This window comes from Periplaneta americana, chromosome 17, assembly GCF_040183065.1.
Source record: "Periplaneta americana isolate PAMFEO1 chromosome 17, P.americana_PAMFEO1_priV1, whole genome shotgun sequence".
NCBI lineage: Eukaryota > Metazoa > Arthropoda > Insecta > Blattodea > Blattidae > Periplaneta > Periplaneta americana.
This window is the reverse complement of record NC_091133.1, coordinates 15,848,054-15,873,305: the sequence shown is the minus strand read 5'-3', so window position 1 is coordinate 15,873,305 and position 25,252 is coordinate 15,848,054. Positions and strand designations below refer to the sequence as shown.

Genomic DNA, 25,252 nt, shown 5'->3' with positions numbered 1-25,252 from the left:
GGATAACTCCAAAGAATGGTTTGCTGCACAAATACTGAAACTGCCAGAACAATGGCAAAGGTATATAGACATTGGTGGGGGAATACCTGTAACATAATCTGCATTTTATTTCAATAAATGATTATTGTGAAGAAGAAACATTTAGTCCCAATCATTTTTAACGACTAAATTGATTTATTTTTCTTGTTTATTTACTTATTTATTTATTGATTGATGAAATCCAACAGATTAACAAAGAATGGCGATTGTTAGGTAACAATGACATTGTGTCGCTAATAGCAATATAGGAACAGTTGAATATTTCTGGACTGATGTCCGGAAAAAATCGCAAGAGATCCCTAACAAGTGAGGCGTTCAGTAAGTTATTTTACGACGCTTTATCAACAGCTTAGGTTATTTAGTGTTTGAATGAAGTGAAGGTGATAATGCTGGTGAAATGAATCCGGGGTCCAGCACCGAAAGTTATCCAGCATTTGCTCATATTGGGTTGAAGAAAAACCCCGGAAAAAACCTCAACCAGGTAACTTGCCCCGACCGAGAATCGAACTGAACCGTCGCTGGGTCCGGTTGGTCATCTTTGTTAATGAAATAAAAGATAAATATCTTAATAATACCAAATAACCCTGCCATGAAACGTTATGATCAGGATGGTAATCTACGTGTCGAGGTAGTTAAGTAACAACACACACTCCCTATGTTAAACACAACCATTTATTTAGAATAAACAATAAATAAATAAATAAATTCGTAGCACAGAAAATATCTTCTTCACAGAGTAATGTTAATCAAATCCAGCTAATTACCTTACATAGGTAGGTACTCTCCCTCGCTGGCATCCATCTTGTCACACAACCTTGACATAACCAACACTCAGCACACACGTAGCCGTTACACTCAAATTGGCCACCCCTCAAACGTCACACAGCAATGGGTGCCTTCATTGTGAATTTCATACTCGTCAAATTCGTTCTGCTGCAATAACTAAGTAAAACGTAAACCAAAACCATCTCACTGAACTCCTTGTAGTTTGTGGTAGACTTTTAGTTATATCACAGCTAGAGAAACAATAACCTGAAATAAAAATACCGACCGGTATTTAACCAGAGTTGACTGCACGCTAGTCAGACAGAAAAATGAATGCGGTTCAAGATAATTAGTACGTCACAAAACTCTCCGCTAAACTCCACACGAATATCTTCTGCGATACACTCGCAGGTTCCCACAACACGTTGGACTACGCAGCTACTAGTAGACTTATCGAACCCGGTTCGATCCCCGGCCTACATAGGAGCTCATGCCCATCACAACACACGTACCACCTCCAAGCCATCCCTCTAGCGTACCGACGCCACTAGCTGCGAACAACCCGCTTCGCAGGCGAAAAAACCAAAACCGTGTCTCTATCTTAACCAATCGGATAACGTAATGAAAAATACTAAATTCTCCCCAGGATATCAACCAATCAGCAATAAATACTAAATTCTCCCCAGGGAATCAACCAATCACTCGCCAGCCATAGGCTAGGCCCTTGTTTTCAACTCATCACAGATTACAAGAACGAACACCATAGACTACGGGGAAACAGAAAGGTGAGAGGAAAGAAGCCATCTACGAGAAGTAAGAAGAACTAGATCAGAAAGGAAAAAACTACAAGCCATCTATGAAGAGTTAGAATAATTAAAACTAACAGCGAAAAGTATAAAGATAGAAAAATGTAAAAGAAATAGAAAGGAAAAGAAAGACGTGCCGAAATAAAACGGCACAGACTCCCCCCCCCTCCAAAACTGGCGCAGTTCCTGAACAGCGCCAACTCCAGGTCCAAAGACGCTGTGAGGACAAGTAGGCTACCAAAAAGGGAACTCATCCCCAGCTATGTCCCATCACAAGCCACTAGGTACTGTATCATCCAAGTGCACAACCAGCACTGACGCCACTGCTGCAACCCATCCAGACGGTCGAACATAAATCGTTTAGGCACCGAGTGTCCACGGGTAGAGGCGGTATCCCCACCGTGCTCCCCCGCGACCCTTCGGAAATGACTGCAGTCCGTCGCAGTCACCCCAACCAACTAAATTCCTTCGATCCACAGACCTCTGTGTTATAGTCACAGCACACTTCCACCTTTGGCGCAATCAATAAATATATCCACCACAAACGTGATCGATGCAACAAAGCCAAACATAAACAACAACATCTTAAAGGGACAGAAAGGAAGAAGAGAAACTACAAGTAGAGAAAAGAAATTAGAAAGAAAGTAAGCTACAAAAGATAGAGGACACGAAAGAGAAGAAGATAAAACATATAAAGAGAGAAGAGAAAAAGGAAAAGATAAATTTTGCGAATAAACGACCCCCAAAATAACTAGCTCGAGCTGTGATGATACTTAAAAGCCAACCTAGAACTAAAAACACACGTAACAATATAGAACTCAAAAACATAGAAATACTTAATAATACAACAATGTCAAAGTGAATAAGATAAACTTGAAACGAAGGAAAACACGTGAATAATACAAACTTTTAAGTGATGTCTATAACTTGCTTCACATATGACCATTTCTGGTATAATAGTCTTTTCAGCCATTTTATCACTTCCTCTTGATGATATGCACAATCATATATGTGTCCACTGCCCGTTCATGAATATAAAAGGTAACACACTCCTTCGTGACAAAATCAGGTTAGTACACAGTACTCATCACACCGTCCACTCATGATACACTCTAGTACAAACTTTTACTGGGTAGTTTTAGTAAGTACCACCGTTTGGTGCAAAGTACCTTACTATGAAAACAACCCTTAGCTCACTAAATGCTCAAATGAGACATTTAGGCATACAGCTCTGTAATAACAGAGTTATCAGAAACCCGAACCAGTTCTGATCTGAACACAAAATTCCGTCTGCAATGTCGTTTGGCCGTCCGTCACAATGAAAAACCTGGTACGGCCAAACTGACCAGACCTCACTCACACAACCTCTCTGACGTCACTCCCAAAATCCGTCTGCAGTGTCGTTTCGCCGTCCGTCACAATGCAAAACCCTGGGACGGCTAAACTGACCAGACCACACTCACATAACGTAACCTAACCTAACCTTTTCCCCTTTTACATTCCCTTAGGGGGAAAAGGTGCCCATTTTAGAAGACTCTTACTTCATGCATAGGCTGCAGTGGTGGTATTCTGACCCGCCGCCCACACAGGTGTTACATTCATGGGGAAAAACCCCTGACCATGTGGTCGGTGCCGCGCACCCCGCCCTTCCTTAAGCAGAGAATCGTGGGCGCGGAGAAAGTCTTCTTGGGCGCCACAAAACCCAACTTTAAACGGGAAACTGACACGGCGGCTACAAATCCCCTGGTAACCCCTGGCTTCGGTTCCCGATAACTTTTAGCGGTATAACAAGTTATACCTTTTCCCAACTCGCAAGTTATCCTATCCCGTTCCTCCCGAAAACGTTCCAAACTGACTCCGGAATCTGGATCGTGGTGTAGAGACTTCCTAACTCCTGAAAACGGCAAGGGAACTTCACTCAACTCCGGAAGTACAATCGGAGAACCACTCAGTTCCGGCTGACCAACGCCGACCCGTTCTTTCCCCAAAGAACTTGAATCTACTTCCTGACTTTCCCCTACATCCCTATGAGCTACAAGGTCCACCGATCCCCCAACTGGAAGCAATTTGGGTGCCTTACATCGATTAGCAAAGTGGAATTTGACCTCCGAAGCATGCTTAAAATAAAATTCCTCCTGTGGGATATCTATAATAAGCCCCGTCTCCGCCATGAAATCAGCGCCAAAGATGGCGGGGTTAACCAAACCTTCGACAACCTAGAAACTAAATTCGCAAACTACCTGTCCAACCTTAACTTTCAAACTGACACGACCACTGACCGAAAAAGACTGGGAAGTAGCCAAGAACAACACCATGTTCCCAGGGATAATCTCCTACCCCTTCTTCCACGCTAATTCTAAACTAACCAAAGAAACGACACTGCCTGTGTCCAACAACACCTCCACTAACTCTCCACCTAACTGAGCCCTAGCAATGGGGCACTGACCGCGAGGAGGGACACTTATCTCACGAGACACAACCTGAACGACTTCTTCACTCTTTCTCTGATTTTGCTCCACGTGACCCCGTCGATTACATTCACGGGCAAAATGCCCTGCTTTGTTACAAACAAAACACCTATTGCCCTGTCCCAAAACGACGGATCTAGTCGGGGTGGTTCCCACCAGGGCAGCACTATCTAGTATCGCCTGATTCCGTACACATAACGCGTTGAGCTGAAGGAAGTTCTGCAGCCAGTTGGCGCTTAAGTACTGAGCCCTGACCTCGGGATCGCGCGCCCCTGACAACGCAGCGTCCACTATCTGACTTTCTGTCAACCCAGCTACAAAAACCTTTTCGATGAGTTTTAAATCTTCCACGTATTCAAGTAGAGTCTCACTGTCACCGTGTTTACGGTAGAAATACTCCCCGAACAGAAGATGACGAGTCCTGTCAGGAATGAACTGGTTCAGGATACCCTTATGAAAATCTAGCAAGGTTTCTTCGTCTTTAATGGCCGCCAATACTCTGTTAGTTAACACTCCATTAGCAAAAGGGAAAATCAGATGTAATAGCGAGGCCTCATCCAAATGAAAAGCTCTACATATACCCTTAAGCTGCACTAACACCCTCAGAAAATGCATGACTGCCTGTATACTACTAACGGAGAAAACCATCCCTTTCTTCAGAACGGATTCAAAAGGATTAGGCATGTTAGAAAAAAACAAGCTAAGGTAGTCCTTCTTCCTGTCGAGAATGGAAACTTTCACAGGGACTTGAGCTTCATTGGCCACCCCTGAACCCTGTTTCTGCTCTCTCGTGATCTCCTGGCTCCTACTCTTTTTCAAATTCGTTAGTTCCATTTTCACTATCCCCAATCTCTGCATTTCCTTCTCGAACTTTTCCCTATCTACAACTTCCAACTTAACCTCGAGTATATCTTTCAGTCGTAATTCCCAGTGAATCACCCTGTTCCATATTCTTCTAAAACGATCCTTCTGAAAATCGACTCTCAACTCCTCCAGAATTTCCGAAAAGGACTCCACGATTTCTACACATTTGAAAAGTTCACTAGCGATACAGTACTGGGGGTATTTCTGCGGAGTCTGCTGGGAAACGAACCCCGGTTCCCTAGCTTTGGCTAGGAGAGTAGTGACATCCACGTTCGAGTCAACCTCCGCACCATATGCTCTCAGCTGATATAGCAACTCATCTTTACAGAGGGCGCTCCACTCCACCATTCCAGCATCCATCTTGAAACACAAAAAACAACAAAACAGCACAAACCCAAGTACCTCGGCTTTGAGATTCCAAACGCCGATCATAACCACGCAACTCTGCTAACACTGAACCGTCGCTGGGTCTGGTTGGTCATCTTTGTTAATGAAATAAAAGATAAATATCTTAATAATACCAAATAACCCTGCCGTGAAACGTTATGATCAGGATGGTAATCTACGTGTCGAAGTAGTTCAGTAACAACACACACTCCCTATGTTAAACACAACCATTTATTTAGAATAAACAAAAAAAAATAAATAAATAAATTCGTAGCACAGAAAATATCTTCTTCACAGAGTAATGTTAATAAAATCCAGCTAATTATCTTACATAGGTAGGTACTCTCCCTCGCTGGCATCCATCTTGTCATACAACCTTGACATAACCAACACTCAGCACACACATAGCCGTTACACTCAAATTGGCCACCCCTCAAACGTCACACAGCAATGGGTGCCTTCATTGTGAATTTCATACTCGTCAAATTCGTTCTGCTGCAATAACTAAGTAAAACGTAAACCAAAACCATCTCACTGAACTCCTTGTAGTTTGTGGTAGACACAGCTAGAGAAACAATAACCTGAAATAAAAATACCGACCGGTATTTAACCAGAGTTGACTGCACGCTAGTCAGACAGAAAAATGAATGCAGTTCAAGATAATTAGTACGTCACAAAACTCTCCGCTAAACTCCACACGAATATCTTCTGCGATACACTCGCAGGTTCCCACAACACGTTGGACTACGCAGCTACTAGTAGACTTATCGAACCCGGTTCGATCCCCGGCCTACATAGGAGCTCATGCCCATCACAACACACGTACTACCTCCAAGTCATCCCTCTAGCGTACTGACGCCACTGCTGCAACCTCTGCGATACACTCGCAGGTTCCCACAACACGTTGGACTACGCAGCTACAAGTAGACTTATCGAACCCGGTTCGATCCCCGGCCTACATAGGAGCTCGTGCCCATCACAACACACATACTACCTCCAAGCCATCCCTCTAGCGTACCGATGCCACTAGCTGCGAACAACCCGCTTCGCAGGCGAAAAAACCAAAACCGTGTCTCTATCTTAACCAATCGGATAACGTAATGAAAAATACTAAATTCTCCCCAGGATATCAACCAATCAGCAATAAATACTAAATTCTCCCCAGGGAATCAACCAATCACTCGCCAGCCATAGGCTAGGCCCTTGTTTTCAACTCATCACAGATTACAAGAACGAACACCATAGACTACGGGGAAACAGAAAGGTGAGAGGAAAGAAGCCATCTACGAGAAGTAAGAAGAACTAGATCAGAAAGGAAAAAACTACAAGCCATCTATGAAGAGTTAGAATAATTAAAACTAACAGTGAAAAGTATAAAGATAGAAAAATGTAAAAGAAATAGAAAGGAAAAGAAAGACGTGCCGAAATAAAACGGCACAGAACTCGGGCCACCTGATTTCACGGCCAGACATGCTAACCATTACTCCACAGGTGTGGACTGAGGCGTTCAGATTCAAAGGCAATGTTATCCATCTGACATAGTTTTGAGTAAATAGCAAGAGTCATTTATAAAATCTGATTCAATCTTTGAATAAACTGAAAATTATAATTGAAATTTCATAGGAATAAAATTGATTATGGTAGGTACTTAAAACTTGACAGAACTGTGCAAAAGTACCAACAAAATATAAATCAATTTATATCTCAATTCTTTGGAATAAGAATGCCTTTGAAACTAAACTCCTCAAGCATTCCCTCTCTTGTCGAATTAAATTTTTTATCTTTTGAGTCTATGCCATTCTAGTGCTACAGTGGAGCAAGTGTTTCTGTTGATGAACTTCATAACAATAAAAACAACAAAACCGACTACTGACCGTCCATTGTAAATTGACCAGTGTTGATTCCATGAACTAGCAGTGTGTCACTCCTCTCCACAAATACTCTGATCCTTCCAAATTCCCACACTCCGTAATCATCTACAATGTCTTGTATATAAAGACAATGGCAATATTAGAGCTGAGTAGTTATGGAACATTAAATGTGTAGTACATACAAAGACATTGTGCTGGTCAAAATACTTCTATCAAATCCCAAATGCCATTAATTTAATGTGACACATATTCAAAGATAAACCACACATGTTGGGCCAATTATACAGTGTTCATAGATTTGATAAGAAACGTAAAAAATTATATATTACAGTTATATGAACACTAATAAATATAATATAATTATTAAAAAATTAGTAAAAGTCAGACATGTTTCGGAGATGCTTCTCCATCCTCAGTGACTTTACCACGACGGCTGGTTCAGGTGATCGAACCGCGTTGTTGCTTGGCTTAAAGGAGATTAAAAAATTCTATTTTAAAATGCACGTCATAGTAAAAGTTGACCAATTTTTCTTCACTAGCTTTTTTCATATTCAAAGATAAACCACACATGTTGGGCCAATTATACAGTGTTCATAGATTTGATAAGAAACGTAAAAATTATATATTACAGTTATATGACCACTAACAAATATAATATAATTATTAAAAAATTAGTAAAAGTCAGACATGTTTCGGAGATGCTTCTCCATCCTCAGTGACTTTACCTTTAAGCCAAGCAACAACGCGGTTCGATCACCTGAACCAGCCGTCGTGGTAAAGTCACTGAGGATGGAGAAGCATCTCCGAAACATGTCTGACTTTTACTAATTTTTTAATAATTATATTATATTTATTAGTGTCCATATAACTGTAATATATAATATTTTACGTTTCTTATTAATGTAACACATTTGCTACTGAAAAAAGGCTAAAACTGACCTATATGATACTAAATTGCTTGGGAATAGCTGTGATTATCAGCTGTGTTTTATTATGGAAATTTAAAATCTGTAACTTGAAATTTCTACTGCAATCTACTGTTTTTTTTTTTTTTCCTCCCAAGTTTGAATATCCTGCTTTTATAACTGGTAGAGCTGGTAACACTCCACATACATCACAACAACCGTTAACTGCACTGCACACGAAAAAACTCCCATGCACTGAATTACATGTTCAGATGGTAGGCCTACGCCTACCACATAGCATTCCTCATGAAGTCTTAATACAATTAGCATATACCTGCATAGAATTGGAATATATCAGTCCCCTAACTGCCCATTGTGCAACTAAAACCAAGAAATGGATTCGGAATACCTCAAAATCTGTGCTTCTGTGGCTAGCCATGACAATATCTTTGAAAAATATTGGAATGCAAGAGGTCAAATGACTTTATTGTCAAACACCTGGCATTAGAAAACAACAACAACAATTAGCATATTTAAAATTTGTTCCGTCAGATGCCTTGGTGTCCGATATTGTTAAGACAACATTCTGCAACATTTTCATAACAGTAAAGTCACTGGATCGAAACCACATGAAGTTATACATTAATAACATGTCGTAATTACAGGACGTAATAGAGAAGAAACAAATGATTAGGGAAAACACGAACATTTTACTTGAAGCAAGTAAAGCGATAGGTTTGAAAGTAAATCCCGAAAGGACAAAGTATATGAGTATGTCTTGTGACCAGAATATTGTACGAAATGGAAACATAAAAATTTGGAGATTATCCTTCGAAGAGGTGGAAAAATTCAAATATCTTGGAGCAACAGTAACAAACATAAATGATACTTTGGAGGAAATTAAACGCAGAATAAATATGGGAAATGCCTGTTATTATTCGATTCAGAAGCTTTTGTCATCTAGTCTGCTGTCAAAAAATCTGGAAGTTAGAATTTATAAAACAGTTATATTACCAATTGTTCTGCATGGTTGTGGACTCTCACTTTGAGAGAGGAACAGAGATTAAGGGTATTTGAGAATAAGGTTCTTAGGAAAATATTTGGGGCTAAGAGGGATGAAGTTACAGAAGAATGGAGAAATTTACACAACACAGAACTGCACGCGTTGTATTCTTCACCTGACATAATTAGGAACATTAAATCCAGACGTTTGAGATGGGCAGGGCATGTAGCACGTATGGGTGAATCCAGCAATGCATATAGAGTGTTAGTTGGGAGACCGGAGAGAAAAGGACCTTTGGGAAGGCCGAGACATAGATGGGAAGATAATATTAAAATGGATTTGAGGGAAGTAGGACACGATGATGATGATGATGATAGAGACTGGATTAATCTTGCACAGGACAGGAAGTGATGGCGGGCTTATGTGAAGGTGACAATGAACCTGCGGGTTCCTTAAAAGCCATTTGTAAGTAAGTAATAGAGAAGAAACAAAGAGAAACTTGAAAATGGCGAAGGAAGGACTGTGAAGAAAGAAGAAATGAGTAAGCTACGAGGTGGGAGGAAAAGGAAGAGAGAAAATAAGACAGAAGAGCTAGTGCTCTTTGCAATAAAGGTGGGTTTACACATGCAGGGTCAGTTAACATGCCAGTCGTACTTTTGTGCCAGTAAAGATTTACACAGATTTCTTTATTTTGCCTCGCCAGTGTCCTTTTCAAGAGCAAGCTGCTGACTGAATATTTCAAATGAAGTGAAACATGTTCATGCACTTTTCTGAAATTCGCAAGTTTGCTGATTGAGGTGATGATTTCTGACACTTGGGATAACGGGAAAAAAAAAACCAAACAAACAAAAGAAATGATCATATATGAGTGAAAAAAATGAATTGTTCGGGGGTAGCAAATATAATGAAATCTTCATCTTACGATGTTTGGTGACGTATACACGTCCGTTGATGTGACATATTAATGAATTTAAATACTATTATAGTCACAATCATGCCATGGTATGAAAGAAAAATTTCACAACCTCGAGCAGGAATCGAACCTGCGACTTCCTGTTCTCCGGTCAGGCGCTCTACCACTGAGCTATCGAGTTCGTCTCACGCCAAAGGCTTGGAATTATCCTTTCATACTGGCGACTCTGTTGCATGACCGGAGAACAGGAAGTCACAGGTTCGATTCCCGCTCGAGGTTGTGAAATTTTTCTTTCATACCATGGCATGATTGTGACTATAATAGTATTTAAATTCATTAATATGTCACATCAACGGACGTGTATACGTCACCAAACAACGTAAAGTTTCTTTCAAACCCATAAGCAGTGCTGACTAGACCAGACGCTATGGACAGTACTCTATAACAGAGTCGCCAGTATGAAAGGATAATTCCAAGCATTTGGCGTGAGATGAACTCGATAGCTCAGTGGTAGAGCGCCTGACCGGAGAACAGGAAGTCGCAGGTTCCATTCCCGCTCGAGGTTGTGAACTTTTTCTTTCATACCATGGCATGATTGTGACTATAATAGTATTTAAATTCATAAATATAATGACTTTAAGAGGAATGTAAAGGATCACCATTACTTGTAGATGGGTTGTTTACAATTAATATATCAATGTAGGTGACTTTATATTTGTTTATTTTATGTTGACTGACATGTAAGGGAGCCTGGGGAGGTTTGACCCATTATTTTTATTTTATTTTTATTTCCAAAAATAAATTTCCTTAGAGGTGATGAAAACATACCATTAGATAGACTAAGATCTCAGACATATATGGTAAATTACAGAACAGCCTATTCTTAATGTATTAAATTTCATATATGTTTTTTAATTATACTACTTTCTGGGTCAAACCTCCCCGCATAAGGGAGGTTTGGCCCACATGTTTGGAGGTTTGACCCAAGCCTACAAAACAGTACAAGTCTGCAATATTTAAATAAATTAGGAACATGAATACAAAGAACACTATTTCTAACAAAAGTACCAAACACAAATATTATAAAAATATAGAAAATAGTAAAAGTTCCACTGAGAAATAGCACTGTTTTCACTTAACGCACATTTAAATTAATAAATCTCACTGAGAACCTAAGTTTTGAAGACATTCTTTCAGTTCCATCTTGAAAAACTGGTTTTGGAAGAATTTTCATATCTTCAAATGGCACATAACTAGTGTCTTCAACATCAGGATACACAAAGCAGTCTGACCCGAATCGGTAGCACCGCATGAATTTCACTTTACACTCATATTCTCTGATCTGTATAACTTTTCCAACATAATGGCATGCTGTCGACTTGGTGCAGAACTTAACCAAGACGAAATCACCACTTTTAGCAGACATCACTCCCCAATCTTCATTATTCACCTCCTCGCAGTCGTCATCATCAGTTATATTTTCAGAAGCCTCGTCCTCATCAGCCGTAGGAGTAAAGTGAGATTGTCTTCTCTTTTTCCTCTCCTTTTCAATTGATACAGAGTCCTCACAGTCATTAGGAAATATTTTCCTAATAGTTTTGGAAGGAAGGGTAGCCTGATTTCTCTTCCTATTGACGCGTTCTTCGTACTCTTTCTCAATAGCTGCTTTGACAGGTGTGTCTGTCAACACACGACTAACAACCCTTTTGCGGCCATTTTTACTTTTCTTTGGACCAGCTTTCGGGAAAGGTCTTACTTGTTCTGGTGAAATTCCACTACAACTTGGCTGGGTAATCAGTGTTGGATGGGGTTCTTTGCTTATGGCTGCTGCATCTTCACTGGCAGGACTTGGTCGATAAGTTACATATGAGCTCATAAAATCAGTAGAATTGAAAATAGTGGAATCAAATGGCCAGATCCCAGTGCATTTAAAGCCACTGATTATATTGGCAGGAGTGAAAGAAACAGGAAATGCATTTCCAACAAATTTTGGGATCTGGTAGATAGTTGCAGTCTCTCCTGGATGAGTGGTCATGAAGTCATCAATAGCTTGATTGTAAACAGTTTTGAAGGGCCCAAATACAGTTCTATCAAGTGGTTGAGTTTTATGGCTTGTGTGGGGTGGCAATGTTATTAGTGTGATACCATTGTCCTTAGCGATCTGAAGTGTCTGTGGTGTTACGTGAGATTCATGGTTGTCTAAGATGACAAGCACAGGACGTTCTTTAGAGCACTTTGTGTGTTTGATAAAGTGTTCCCAGTAATGAACAAAGGTCTCTCCAGCCATCCACCCACTTGGACTAACACCAGCACAAGAACCCACAGGAGCACCATCAATCATTTTATCATTTAATCTCTGTCTTGGATAGACAAAGAATGGTGGAACAGCATTTCCTGTTGCACTTACTGCACAGCAAAGTGTAACAAGTGTCCCCCTCTCAGCGGATGTCATTTTTGAGACCTGTTTTTCCCCTTTTGGTGCAATTACCTTGCCAGGTTTCTGTACATTTGTTACCCCAGTTTCATCCAGATTGTAAATTGATTCTGGGCCAAATTTATTGGTGTGATACACAGAACGAAGATTCTGGAAGAACTCGCCTACACTTGTTGGGTTAAAGGCTGTCCCTCTCCCTAGACTTTTTCCCTGGGGATTCCGCAGTGACAGTCTTGGGTGACGATGCATGAATCCTCTCTCCCAATCATAACTGGCTTGATTGTTTTTCTTCCAATTATCACCGATTGGTTTACCTCTAGCGACTGCATATTCATAAGCAAATCTTCGCAACTCTTTAGGAGTAAGACCATAATTCAACCTAGCTGCTGTTAGAAGGTACTTTTCTAAATCATTTTCCTCTTCTGAACTAAAAATCTGAGAGCTGTTGTGGTCTGCCTTGAAAGCTGTTTCATTTCCTTCCTTTACTTTAGTAACATACCTCCCTAAAGTCTTCCTATCAACTTCATATTCAACTGCAGCTGCTCGAATGCTCACATTATCATCGAGGACACACTTTACAGCAGCTTTCATTACTCCTGGATCTACTTTCTTCCTTGGATTTTCAGTAGGTTTCCACTTGAAAGGCATCCTATTAAGAAATAAAAAAAATGTTATGAAATCACACACCATAACATGGGTCACACCTCCCTGCAATTTTGGGTCAAACCTCCCTCATGGGACTTTTTGTATATACTAAAATATTTATATACTTAATAATAAAGAAAACTACACAATAAATATATGAAATTGAACCTAAAAGGATGTAGAATCAAATGTAACTATCACTATTACCATTAAGATTGCAATTACTTACTTGGATTCTTATAAACAAGAGCATCAAACCAACATCAGCAAGCAACAAATCAAACAGGAAGTAGAATCTCAGCTGTTCTTGGTTTCACTGCCTTGATGAGCATAAATATTACCTCTGACATTAAAAGCAAAGAGAACCATGACAAATAGCAGAGATAAAAATGGCGGGATTTCAAATTATAGAGATGGGTCAAACCTCCCCAGTCTCCCTTACTATATTATGTGTTTTCAGTGTGATAGTATTTCTGTTAACAGTGACTTATTTAATATTTTTCTTCTTTAGAGATCACCAATTCTGGCCATCCTGTAGCTTCATCAAATTTTCTCCTGAAATGCATATCACATATTTCTCCTAACACCACCTCGGCTGTTGTGTGGACAATGAGATCACCCACAACATATCCAGACACTGTGTTCCCGTTGCTATCACCAAGTGTAATGTGGAGATGAGCACCATCCTTGCAAACTGTTCCAACCAATGAAGAAATTTCAAAATACTTGTTAATTGTCTCTACCTGTAAGGAAATAATAATTATTGTTAAAATTCATTAATATAATTTAAGAACTGTTTTTCAGTGAGCTATACAATGCAATTAGAATAATAGTAGCACTTCATTTGCTGTACGTATGAGTGGCAAAATTTGAAAATTGAAAGAACTTATACAAGAAGTAAGGAATGCCTGTTCATAGAAGAAGTCCTAATTTATTTTATTAACACTGAAACACCACTTATATGGAAGCTCCGAAAGTTTCTGTTAAACTTCGAGCATGAATATACCTAGAGAGACCATGCCATATGGGCCACTGGCGTAACTCAATTGGCTAAGATGCTTGCTTACCAATCCGGAGTTGTGCTTAGGTGGGGGTTCGATTCTTGCTTGGGATAATTACCTGGTTGGGTTTTTTCCGAAGTTTTCCCCAAATGTAAGGTAAATGTCAGCTAATCTATGGCAAATTCTCGGCCTCTTCTCGCCAAATATCACCTCGTTATCACCATTCCCATCAATGCTAAATAACTTCATAGTTGATACAGCTTTGTTAAATAACCAAGTAAAAAATTAAAAAAAAAATCATGCCATATGCCGACACCAGACGGAAGTGGAACCAATATTACGGGGCTTTCGATCAGCTGATGTTGAGCAAAACATATGTTTTGTATACAGTGTTTATATGGCAGGGTTTGTGTTCATTTTTTTATCTTTATACGATAGTGCCTATTATTCTTCTGATTCCAGAATGTCATTATACTATTACTGAGAGCAGAAGAGCTGTAAAATAATGTAAATTTTAAGATTACAATTTAAATTATGTGAATGCAGCACTGAGTAAGTGGAACATTTCGGAGATATGATTAAATGTGCTCTTTTTTTTTTTTTTTTTTTCAAGAATTCAGTTTTAATATATGTAATTTTCGACCATGAAGCATATCATTTTGTGTAGATCAGTGGTTGCTGCGCTAAAAATTCAAATTCCTCACATTCTACAGAATCATAATCCATACCATGAGTTCTGATTGTTTCAGTTTTCAACCTTGTAAGAAGAAGAAGGCATTTTAGGTAAAAGTTCTGTTATGTCTTAAAGCTAAGTTCTTCATTGCTATGAAAGTGCACATAGTTACAGCTACCCAATGTTAATCCAACACTGAGCTTGTAGGATTTTATGGGAGGTTTGTGTTTATAATTAAATGATATAGTCATACTCAGTGGCGGCCAGTGAAGTTTGGGTCTAGGTGTTGCACTTTCTGTGATTTTAATCCAATGCTGGTACTAAAAGATTAATATCAGTAATGCCCGTTCTTGTCCATGACTGTTCCCCATCAAACAAAATACACGGAAAACAAAACAGTGAGTTTTTCACTTCACAACCACAAAGCTAGTCATGATTATTGTAAATTTCCTTTCTAAAAATTCCCTTGAACTGTCTTTTCCCCGTAGTAACTGTGTGGACAATATTTAGATCAGGCAATGGTCTACCAAGTTCTTTAATTTTTTTATTTTTCTTCGTCAGAAAGTACAGAGAAGTTCTTGTTTTGTAAACTATTTACAGAATTCGTAATGGTAAAAGCATGTATATCACAAACTTGAAGAAAACATCACTTCACAATGCACTATAAAAATTGTGATAGCTACCACATTTCACATAAAACTCATTAAACTCCAAAAAAGTTCCTGTTCTTTAAACAACTTACAAAATTCATAACGTTATATGCCTATGTACTTATGTCACAAACTTGACGAAAATATCACATCCAATAAAAAAAAATTGTATTATGCAGCACAATTCACATAAAACTATTTAAATTCCAACAAAAACTAAGGGCCGTATTCATAGACATTTTTAGCGCGGGTTTTCGGTGGATGATCAGCGTTTTTCGTATTCATAAACCAGTGTTAGCGATAGGATATGATTTGAATTCTGTACTAGTAACCAGTGGATAGTCGGGGCTAGCTTAGTACGCTCGTAGCGCGTGCTGCGAAATGTCTATGAATACCACCCTAAATATTTAAGAGAGGATTAAATGGATTTCACATGATTATAAAACGACTGGACCACGTGCTCCCCTAGCTATACGTTGGTCAGGAAACAGGAAGTCAGGAAGTGAGAAACCACGTAAGAAACGAAGACTCGGAAAAAATCTGAAAATTTCGTCTCAAGTCACTATTCATTCAGCGAATGTGTCCATTTGGAATGGTCACTTCTGCAATCTACGGGCAAATACAAGAACTATTTGCTTCCAGTTGTTGCAGGAGCTTTGCCGCGACCAGCTGTGTTAACTGCTGGGATAGGGAACTCTGAACTGAGCCTAACTTCAATACCAGCCGCTACACGAATCTGGCTGTTACTTGAGCCTCACAACGACCACTTCTGAAGTATTCACAATTTGATGAATTTTATAAATTCTGATTATTTTATACTCGAATTCTGTTGTTGTTGTTATCTAATGCTGGGCTTTGGCAACGAAGCCATTAGCGTTCTTGCTCTCCAATATTTCTCTGTGGTGGATCCATCAGGTAGAACTTCACAGGTTATGAGATGATCTTCAGTCATTTCTTCTTCTTTGTTGCATAGAGGGCAATTTGGATTTGTGTAAATTCCTATTTTATTCAAGTGTTTGGCCAAATAATCGTGTTCTGTAAGCAGTCTGAATTTTGCTACTGCAGATTTACGTGGGATTTCTGGAATAATTTCTGGTTTTTTTATTAAAATGCTCCATTTTTTTATCTTTGGCTTTGGTACATAGTGCTTGGTTTTGCTTGATTTTATATTTATTTTTAATTAGTCTTTTGATGGATGTAAAAGGTAGGCTTGTATTTGTATTCTGCATTAAATTGGATCCTTTTTTGGCAAGAAAGTCAGCAGTTTCATTTCCAGCAATTCCGCAATGTGCAGGTATCCATTGCAATTGAATTCTTTTCTGTAGTTTTTGAAGTTGTTGGATCATTTTGTGACATTCTTTAATTTGGATTGACATCATTTTATATGAATTTATTGTATATAATGCTGCTTTAGAATCAGAGAGAATGACAGCATTTTGAAATGTATCTATTCTGTATAGTAGATGTTGGAGTGAGATATGAATAGCCATTATTTCCGCATCAAAATTTGTTGTATGATGTCCTGCTGGTTGATAAAATGAGAATAACGCACACATAATTCCTGATCCTGAGTTGTTATCGATAGTAGACCCATCTGTGTAGATATGTAACCATTTTTCTGGTGGGTATCTATTGTTCACAGCTTCTAATGCCAGCACTTTTAGTACAGGTTTGGAAGTTTCAGATTTTGTAACTGGTTCTTCTAAATCTAGTTGAATGTTAATTGGTTCGAAGGTTAGAGGGTTTTCTCTGCTTAAAATGTTTTCTTTAGATTTAGGGAGATTCAATTCTGTTTTTATTTCCGTGACTTTGGACAGGAAACTTGTTTGTGTTTTCAACTTGGTTGGTTGTAACAGTCTTTTTTCCCATTTTGTTGTTGTTAACCGTAGCATTTTTTCATGGTGTGTTAGTGCCTGCTCCTCTAGAGTGAGATATATTGGAGGGTTCTGGGTTAGGGCTTGCATTGCCGTGATTGGGGTTGATTTTGCTGCACCAGTTATTAGTCGCAGGGCCTGATTTTGGCATACTTCTAGTCGATTCAGGTTGAAATTATTTGCTGTAATTAATACCTCCGCATTGTAGAGAAGTATTGGCTTGATGAATGTTTTGTACGTGATGTTCAAAGTCTGCCGATTACTACCCCACTTGGCTCCAGCTAATCTCTCTCGAATTCTTGAATGATATAAGATAAATAAAAATATGTATATATTTCAATTGGACGAGAAGGAAACTTAAAATCTGTTTAGTTATTTAATATAAACAAAATTTTAATGTGCGGGAAAAACTTTGTCGTCATGCAACACTGCAACATGATCAGCGGCCGCCACTGGACTACGTTTTTAAGAAATGTATTTCATTATAAGCAGAATGTTACAGTGTCCTCAATCCAACATAAATTTAATCCCTTAAAGTTTTTTGAGCGAGCTTGTTAAATTTATAAGTGAAGCCAGATCAGAATTGGTTAGGATACAACTTTATCTAATAAAGGAAAGATTTGAAAAATCTGAATGATTGTAATAGTATATTTAAATTTCTTTGTGAATTCAGAGAAATGACAGAGGATTAAATAAAAAAATCTTGTTCTGATTTAGTCGTTTCCCTTCAAATGAATACAGAAGGTTCAACTTTCAAACAGAAGTATTCTATTTTGAATCTTGCGTACACCACTTTTAACACTTGAATATAATTAATTGATGAACTAGTGGACTTACTCGTGTTAAATATGTAATATTTGTCAGACTTACAGCTGTTTCAGTGCTTCACGCACCATTATCAGAGCCTACTAGATCGCTGCGTCATCTCGAACTTCTCTGCCTGTTAGGAGGGTGTGTTTTATTGTTGGAAGGTGTTGAAGTGTGGAGTCGAATAATGTGTGTGTACTGAAATTGATCTGTGTATTGAGGATTTGATCGGGGTGTGTTTTAGTGTGTTTGTATATTTCGTATTGTACTAGTGTGTTGAGTTTTTGGTTCTTGGGTTGTGTGTGTAGGATTTCCATGTCCGTATTTATGTTATTGTATGTATGGTTAGTATTGGTTATGTGATCGGCATATGTAGATGTATTGTGTCCTCTGGTTATAGCTTTAATGTGTTCTTTGTAGCGTGTTTGGAATGATCTGCCTGTCTGTCATATGTAGAACTTGTCGCAACTATTACATGTGAGTTTGTATACATCTGTGTGGTCGTATTTATTTGTTTGTGTTTTTTGTGTGTTGAGATGTCTTTGTAGTGTGTTTTCTGTTGTGTATACACAAAACAGAACAAGAACACAAGAAATACATCACACTAACATATGAAAACAAAAGCACACATAAGATCGCATCTTCATTCAGAAAACAGAAATACAACATAACATACACAACAGAAAACACAAACAAATAAATACGACCACACAGATGTATACAAACTCACATGTAATAGTTGCGACAAGTTCTACATATGACAGACAGGCAGATCATTCCAAACACACTACAAAGAACACATTAAAGATATAACCAGAGGACACAATACATCTACATACGCCGATCACATAACCAATACTAACCATACATACAATAACATAAATACGGACATGGAAATCCTACACACACAACCCAAGAACCAAAAACTCAACACACTAGAACAATACGAAATATACAAACACACTAAAACACACCCCGATCAAATCCTCAACACACAGATCAATTTCAGTACACACACACTATTCGACTCCACACTTCAACACCTTCCAACAATAAACCACACCCTCCTAACAGGCAGAGAAGTTCGAGATGACGCAGCGATCTAGTAGGCTCTGATGATGGTGCGTGAAGCACTGAAACAGCTGTAAGCCTGACAAATATTACATATTTAACATGAGTAAGTCCACTAGTTCATCAATTAATTAAGAAGTATTCTGGTACATGTCACAACATTCGGACTCCCGAGAATATTGCAGCAGTGAGGCATGCTGTCACCAAATCTCCACGATGCGACGTTTTCAGCCATTAAACATGCTCTGGTATTGGGAATATCTGATCGGAGTGTCAGACGAATCTTACACCTAGCCCTCAAGTTCCATCTCTACAAAGTTACGGTGGTTCAGGAACTTCAACAATGTGACTGGCTCATCCGCCAAGATACTTGCGAGACCATATTGAAAAAAATGTGCCAGTAGCAGTGGCGGCTCCTGCATGTTTCTTAAGAGGAGGAAAGAAGTTAACAGCACGAAATGATACCTTCTTGAATGAAACATGCTACAAATTAGCCTACATGCATACATGTAAGACCAGGTAGTGTTGGAGTTGGCCTTCCCTTCTGTATAGCAATAATCTGTGCTTGTAAACTGAGTTTCCTAAATTGTCTAAAATATATTATGTTTTCACTTCCATTCATTGTTGAATAATTGCACAAATTAACAATTACAAGGAAATTCACAACCTCGTAGCATTTTTCGAGCACACTACAGCATCACACGTGTTGGAAGAGACCAACTACTAACTTGTAACTGGAACTGTTTTACGGAAATAGAAATGGGAATGGGAAATAATCTGAGGAAAGCGAGAACACTGCACCCATCTACGTGGTCTGTGTTGCCACATGTACATTTTACAAGTTCAGTATCACATGCTTTTGAAGAATGTCAGTTCTTGTAAAGTCATACTATCATTATTGTTCAAAGCTGCCGGTGGCCGATTAATTTTTTATGTTGAAAATGATGTAGTTTGGAGTACCTACTTTCAATTTCAAATATATTTATACAAAACTGACAACTTGGCTCTTGCCCTGTCTAGTAAACAATGAATAGAAGTGAATTTCAGGGGCCAACTACGTAGAACTACTTCCTCTTTGTTTTACATAAACCCGACTTTAACTTTCAAATATCCACGAAAGTTTCAAACCATGAATAGTAGCCTATATAAAGTACAATGAATAATGTTTTTGATTTATAATTTAAAAAAAGTTTACATGGTGTCTTTCTGTTTTTATTGTGGTTCCTCCTAGATGTGTTATAGTCCGGTTGAATGCAACATCGTTAGATGGCAGCGGTAACGAGCTTGCTGCACAACCAGTCGGTTTCTATTTCCCGCCCATGCGCTGATTCAGAGGAGGAGCTCCTCCCTCTCCGTTCATTTACTTGCTTTAAAACTCTGCTTCTTTCTCTGGCCGCTAGTGCGCTGTTGTCTATGTGTGTTAACTGCAGTAGAGGAGGAATGGAGTTCCTTTCCTCCACACAGACAATCTCGCATCTTTCTCACAGTTTTCTACAGCACATGAGCTCGCGTCGTTTAAAACTCGATCAACCGAGTTTTTCATATAGCTGTGAACTTAAAAATTATTGAATCTTCCTCGAATTTCAAGGCACATATTTTATTTGGTATTTACTTTCAAAAGAAGAAAGTGTGAGGAGGACGTTCCTCCCTTCCCTCCCCCGAGGAACCGCCACTGGCCAGTAGTAACTAAGCTTATTCCTATTTGTCGGGCTGTGTCAATAAACAAAACCTTCGGTATTGAGCCCCAGAAATACATCAGTGACCTCTCCACAGAGTGCGTGTTACAGTTTGGGGTGCTTTTTTTTTTTGAGGAAGAAAGACGCATAGTCACTGTTCCAAGAGTGTATAGCTCGTGAAGGCAAGCATTTGGACGATATTTTTTTTTTAAACAAAGTGATGTCAAAATGGCAAGTATTCTTCTGTAAAATATTGTTGTTGTTTTCTAATGCCAGGCGTTTGACAATGAAGTCATTTGACCTCTTGCACTCCAATATTTTTCAAAGATATTATCATGACCAGCCACTGAAGCACAGATTTTGAGATGTTCCGAATCCATTTCTTGGTTTGAGTTGCACAATGGACAGTTAGGGGACTGATATATTCCAATTCTATGCAGGTGTTTGGCCAAACAATCATGGCCTGTTGCCAATCTAAATGCAGCTACAGACGATTTTCGTGGTAAATCGGGAATTAACTGTGGAGTTTGATGCAGAGAGTTCCATTTTTTTCCCTTGGGATTGTGTTATCAAATTTTGTTTGTTGAACACAGAGTAATACGTAGATTTAGTAACAGGTCTGTAAGTAGCAGTGCTGCCCTTCTTTGCTAAAGCATCCACATTCTCGTTTCCCAGGATTCCACAATGGGATGGTATCCATTGGAATACAATTCTTTTATTGAGTGATATTAATTGAGAGAGCATTTTAGTTATTTCTGCTGTTTGAGATGAAGGTGTGTGTTTAGAGACTATTGATAGAATAGCTGCTTTGGAGTCTGACAATATAAATGGTAAAATAAAATGTTGAATGGGATCTATGTTGTTCTCTTTATTTATGTTTCAAATTGAAGAGATTATTCTGCCGGACCCTGTGTTTTCCAATTTAAGTCCTGACCTGCAATTTACTTATTTTTAGATTCTGCAATGTTTCACAGTCCTGTTCCTGGCTATATTTTGTATTTTGAAGAGATAATATAAAAGCAGTAGCAGCTATTGCAATCATAATCTGAATATAAAATTACAATAAGGTGGAAATTTTATGAGCATAATATATATACATTAGAACCTCTATTATCCGTGGTAATGAAGGGGATGGACTGAACTGTTAATCGAAAAAATCGGATAATCCGTAAATAAAAGATTTTCATAAATTAAACTACAATTTCGTAATTTCCTCCATGATGATGTTTAACATGCAAGGTAATGAAACAGAACTTCAGTGATTTAAGTATCGTTGTCAATGACGGGTTTTAAGGACCGATAATAGGATAAATAGGAAAAGAAGAATTCTCGTGTTGTAGATTTACGTACTCGTACTTTGTACAATTTTATTCTTGTATTTTTTTAATAAATAGTGCACAGTAGTAACGTCAATCTCGTATTCTAATGCGAAATGAGCCACAGTTTCTTCCTCTAACCTCTCAATTATTTGTATTTTTTTTTTTTCGATAATTAGCAGAACACGTTTTCTTTTGACATCCATGGAAGATATTTTGCATAGAAGTACACAGTACGGTCACTCAAATAGTAAGGATAAGGTCTGAATGGTACATGAGTTGAAAGTTCTTGAGGTAATTTCTTTTAAAGCTTGCAGTGACTATTTTACAAGTTGTGGGGAAAAACACCCCCTCCCACAAGTAACTGTTCCTGTTGCCAGTAACGAAAGCATTCCTACTACATATTACGAGTATGTAAGAGTAAAGGCTTGTAATTAATAACTCTCTGCAGAACAAATATGTACTAACATAACGTACAGCACTTCATTTGTTCTCTGCAATAAAAGGAGCTAGAGAAAGACAGTTGGATAATCCGCCAATCGGTTAATAGGGTGACGGATAATCGGGGTTCTACTGTACATATGCAGAAAACAGGAAAGATTGGAAAATGCTGGGTTTGCAGTGAACGACCTGCCATTTTACAGAATACTATGTATGTATATGTAGATATATACAGTCGTCCTTTCCTACTTTTTCATTAGGAACAGCAATAAATTTCGCAGTAATATAATTGTATTGTATTGTACCGGTATTTCTTCATTCCCTGTACAATCTATTACAGATTATAGGTTCGTCATTAGATACAAACACACAAAATACATATACAGACACACACAAATAAGATTTATAGTATGAATTTAATTAATTTCAAATATGAATTTAATTTTAACACTCTTAAGTTTTCCAAAGAATAGTAAAACTACCAAAGACACAATAAATAACAACATTTTCCGTTTACAAGACATTAAATAAATAAATTAAGAGAGATTAGGTAAAAACAAGATAGTTCTACATTATTATTAATATTGTTTGGAGAAAAAATTATGTGCACCAGTAATGAAGGTAGGTATTTTACTTTATAGCTTTAATGCAAGAAATCAGTGATTTTGAATGGCATGGACTGGAGCAGAATAGTTTTTACCCTGGTTTTGAAACCTTCGTAATTTAAGTGTTTAATATCCCCTGGTATCTTGTTATATAATGAGATACCTGCATGAGAAGTACTGTTGAGACTTTTGGTAGTATTATGACAGTTTATATGCAAATTGTTGGCAGTTCTTGTGTTATGGTTGTGAGTTTCAGAGTTCCTTTTAAAATAGTTAAGATTCTTATGTACAAAGCAAACAGTTTCTAGGATGCAGATGCAGGGGAGTGGTAAAATATTTAATTCTTGAAAAATTTCTTTGCTTGGAGTGCATATAGGAACTTGTTTTATTATTTTTATTATTTTCTTTTGAAGTTTAAATATTTTCATAGCTTCAGAGGACATGCCCCAAAGCATTACACCATATGAAAGAATGGAATGTACATGGGCATAGTAGACTACTTTCAAGGTTGGAAGAGATATGCTTTTCGTAAGAATTCTAAAAGCATAACATAATTTGCACAGTTTTCCAGAGAGAAAGCTTACGTGTTGAGTCCAGGACAAATTCGAGTCAATCCATACTCCCAAGAATTTTGTGCACTCGACTTCTTTTATATTCTGATTGTCAATATATATTTGCAAGTTTTTATGCGTTTTATTTCGATTAAAATTAATAAAAACTGTTTTGTCGATGTTTAGATTAAGTCTGTTATGTATTAACCACTCTTTTAATTGATTATTAGCTTCATTTATGTTATTCTGTAGGATATGAATTAGAAGATGACAACACCCTTTGTTTTTTCAAGTAAATATATATTTTTTTAATTATTACAACAAAACGGTCGTTATTTCCTGGATCCCCCTCGTATAATGAATTAGAAGATGACAACACCCTTAAGAGAATTGTCACTTTGATTATCTTTCCCTTGTATGCTGATCACTGATCACAAAGTAAGCTCCATTTCTGTGTAGCATGAGAAGTAGTGGGAGAACAACGCCATTTTGCACGGCAATACAGAGTGGATCAGTAGCATCCAGCAGGGTGAGGGAGAAGGTCGTGCTGCTGTTTGTCTGCTTGTGAATGCCATTCAAAATGAGTCCTGCAATACAAAATCCCTCCAAGTGTTAATTGCGGGCAGTGATAAGATATCTGCTAACGAAAAACTTAAAGGCATTTGTACTTTGTAGTGTTTATGAGCAAAATGTAATGAGTGAGGGTGTTGTGGGACAGCGGTGCCTAATGTTAAAAAATGGACGAACAAATATTCATGATGAAGAAAAAAGTGGCTGGCAGAGTGTTGTCAATGATGACTTCATTCAGAAAGTTGATGAAAAAGTTTGTGAAAAACGTCATTACCATATCAGAACTCTCCAAACAATTTCCTCAAATTTCTCGAATCCTTTTGTATGAGATCACTACAGTAAATTTAGGGTACCGAAAATTCTCTCCTCATTGATTTTCAAAATTGTTTTCTGAACAACACAAGTCACATTGGATGGAATCTGCTTTAACCTTCCTGTCATATTACCACATCGAAGGATAATAATAATAATAATAATAATAATAATAATAATAATAGTAGTAGTAGTAATAATAATAATAATAATAATAATTATTTATTTACACTGGCAGAGTTAAGGCCATAGGGCCTTCTCTTACACTCTACCAGGTCACAAAGTATACAAACAATGAAAATTTAACAAAAAGTTAAAGAACAGAATACTAGCATATTACAAATAATAATAATAATAATAATAATAATAATAATAATAATAATAATAATAATTTATTATTACTGGCAGAGTTAAGGCCATAGGGCCTTCTATTACACTCTACCAGGTCACAAAGTATACAAACAATGAAAATTTAACAAAACGTTAAAGAACAGAATACTAGCATATTACAAATAATAATAATAATAATAATAATAATAATAATAATAATAATAATAATAATAATAATAATAATTTATTTACACTGGCAGAGTTAAGGCCATAGG

General features: G+C 37.8%; 3 protein-coding genes across 6 annotated transcripts in view; all 3 read right to left on the bottom strand.

The window, feature by feature from the left end:
- Positions 1 to 518: 518 nt before the first annotated feature.
- Positions 519 to 5,423, bottom strand: LOC138693438 (uncharacterized). The gene is made up of 2 exons (XM_069817398.1): positions 2,503 to 5,423; positions 519 to 2,445 (listed from the first exon to the last, which is right to left on the bottom strand). The coding sequence occupies exon 1, from the start codon at positions 5,372 to 5,374 to the stop codon at positions 3,944 to 3,946; it is 1,431 nt and encodes a 476-aa protein (XP_069673499.1). The 5' UTR covers positions 5,375 to 5,423; the 3' UTR covers positions 519 to 2,445; positions 2,503 to 3,943.
- A 5,339-nt stretch (positions 5,424 to 10,762) lies between these two features.
- On the bottom strand, positions 10,763 to 13,538 carry LOC138692963 (tigger transposable element-derived protein 4-like). Its single transcript, XM_069816385.1, has 2 exons — positions 13,330 to 13,538; positions 10,763 to 13,104 (listed from the first exon to the last, which is right to left on the bottom strand). Exon 2 carries the CDS (start codon positions 13,101 to 13,103, stop codon positions 11,157 to 11,159), a length of 1,947 nt encoding a protein of 648 aa, XP_069672486.1. The 5' UTR covers position 13,104; positions 13,330 to 13,538; the 3' UTR covers positions 10,763 to 11,156.
- An 8-nt stretch (positions 13,539 to 13,546) lies between these two features.
- Positions 13,547 to 25,252, bottom strand: part of LOC138692964 (calphotin-like) — a 52,106-nt gene continuing 40,400 nt past the window's right edge. For all 4 annotated transcript variants that reach the window (XR_011330181.1, XR_011330182.1, XR_011330180.1 and 1 more), the window contains one exon: positions 13,547 to 13,843. Coding sequence is in view for 1 of the 4 variants with exons in the window: in XM_069816386.1 (XP_069672487.1) it covers positions 13,830 to 13,843 (14 nt within the window). In the remaining 3 variants the exon portion in view is untranslated. The remainder of the gene's footprint in view (positions 13,844 to 25,252) is intronic.

Excerpts from the sequence above, each read along its gene's own strand:
- LOC138693438 (XM_069817398.1), bottom strand. The coding sequence starts at position 5,374 with ATGATCGGCGTTTGGAATCTCAAAGCCGAGGTACTTGGGTTTGTGCTG.
- LOC138692963 (XM_069816385.1), bottom strand. The coding sequence starts at position 13,103 with ATGCCTTTCAAGTGGAAACCTACTGAAAATCCAAGGAAGAAAGTAGAT.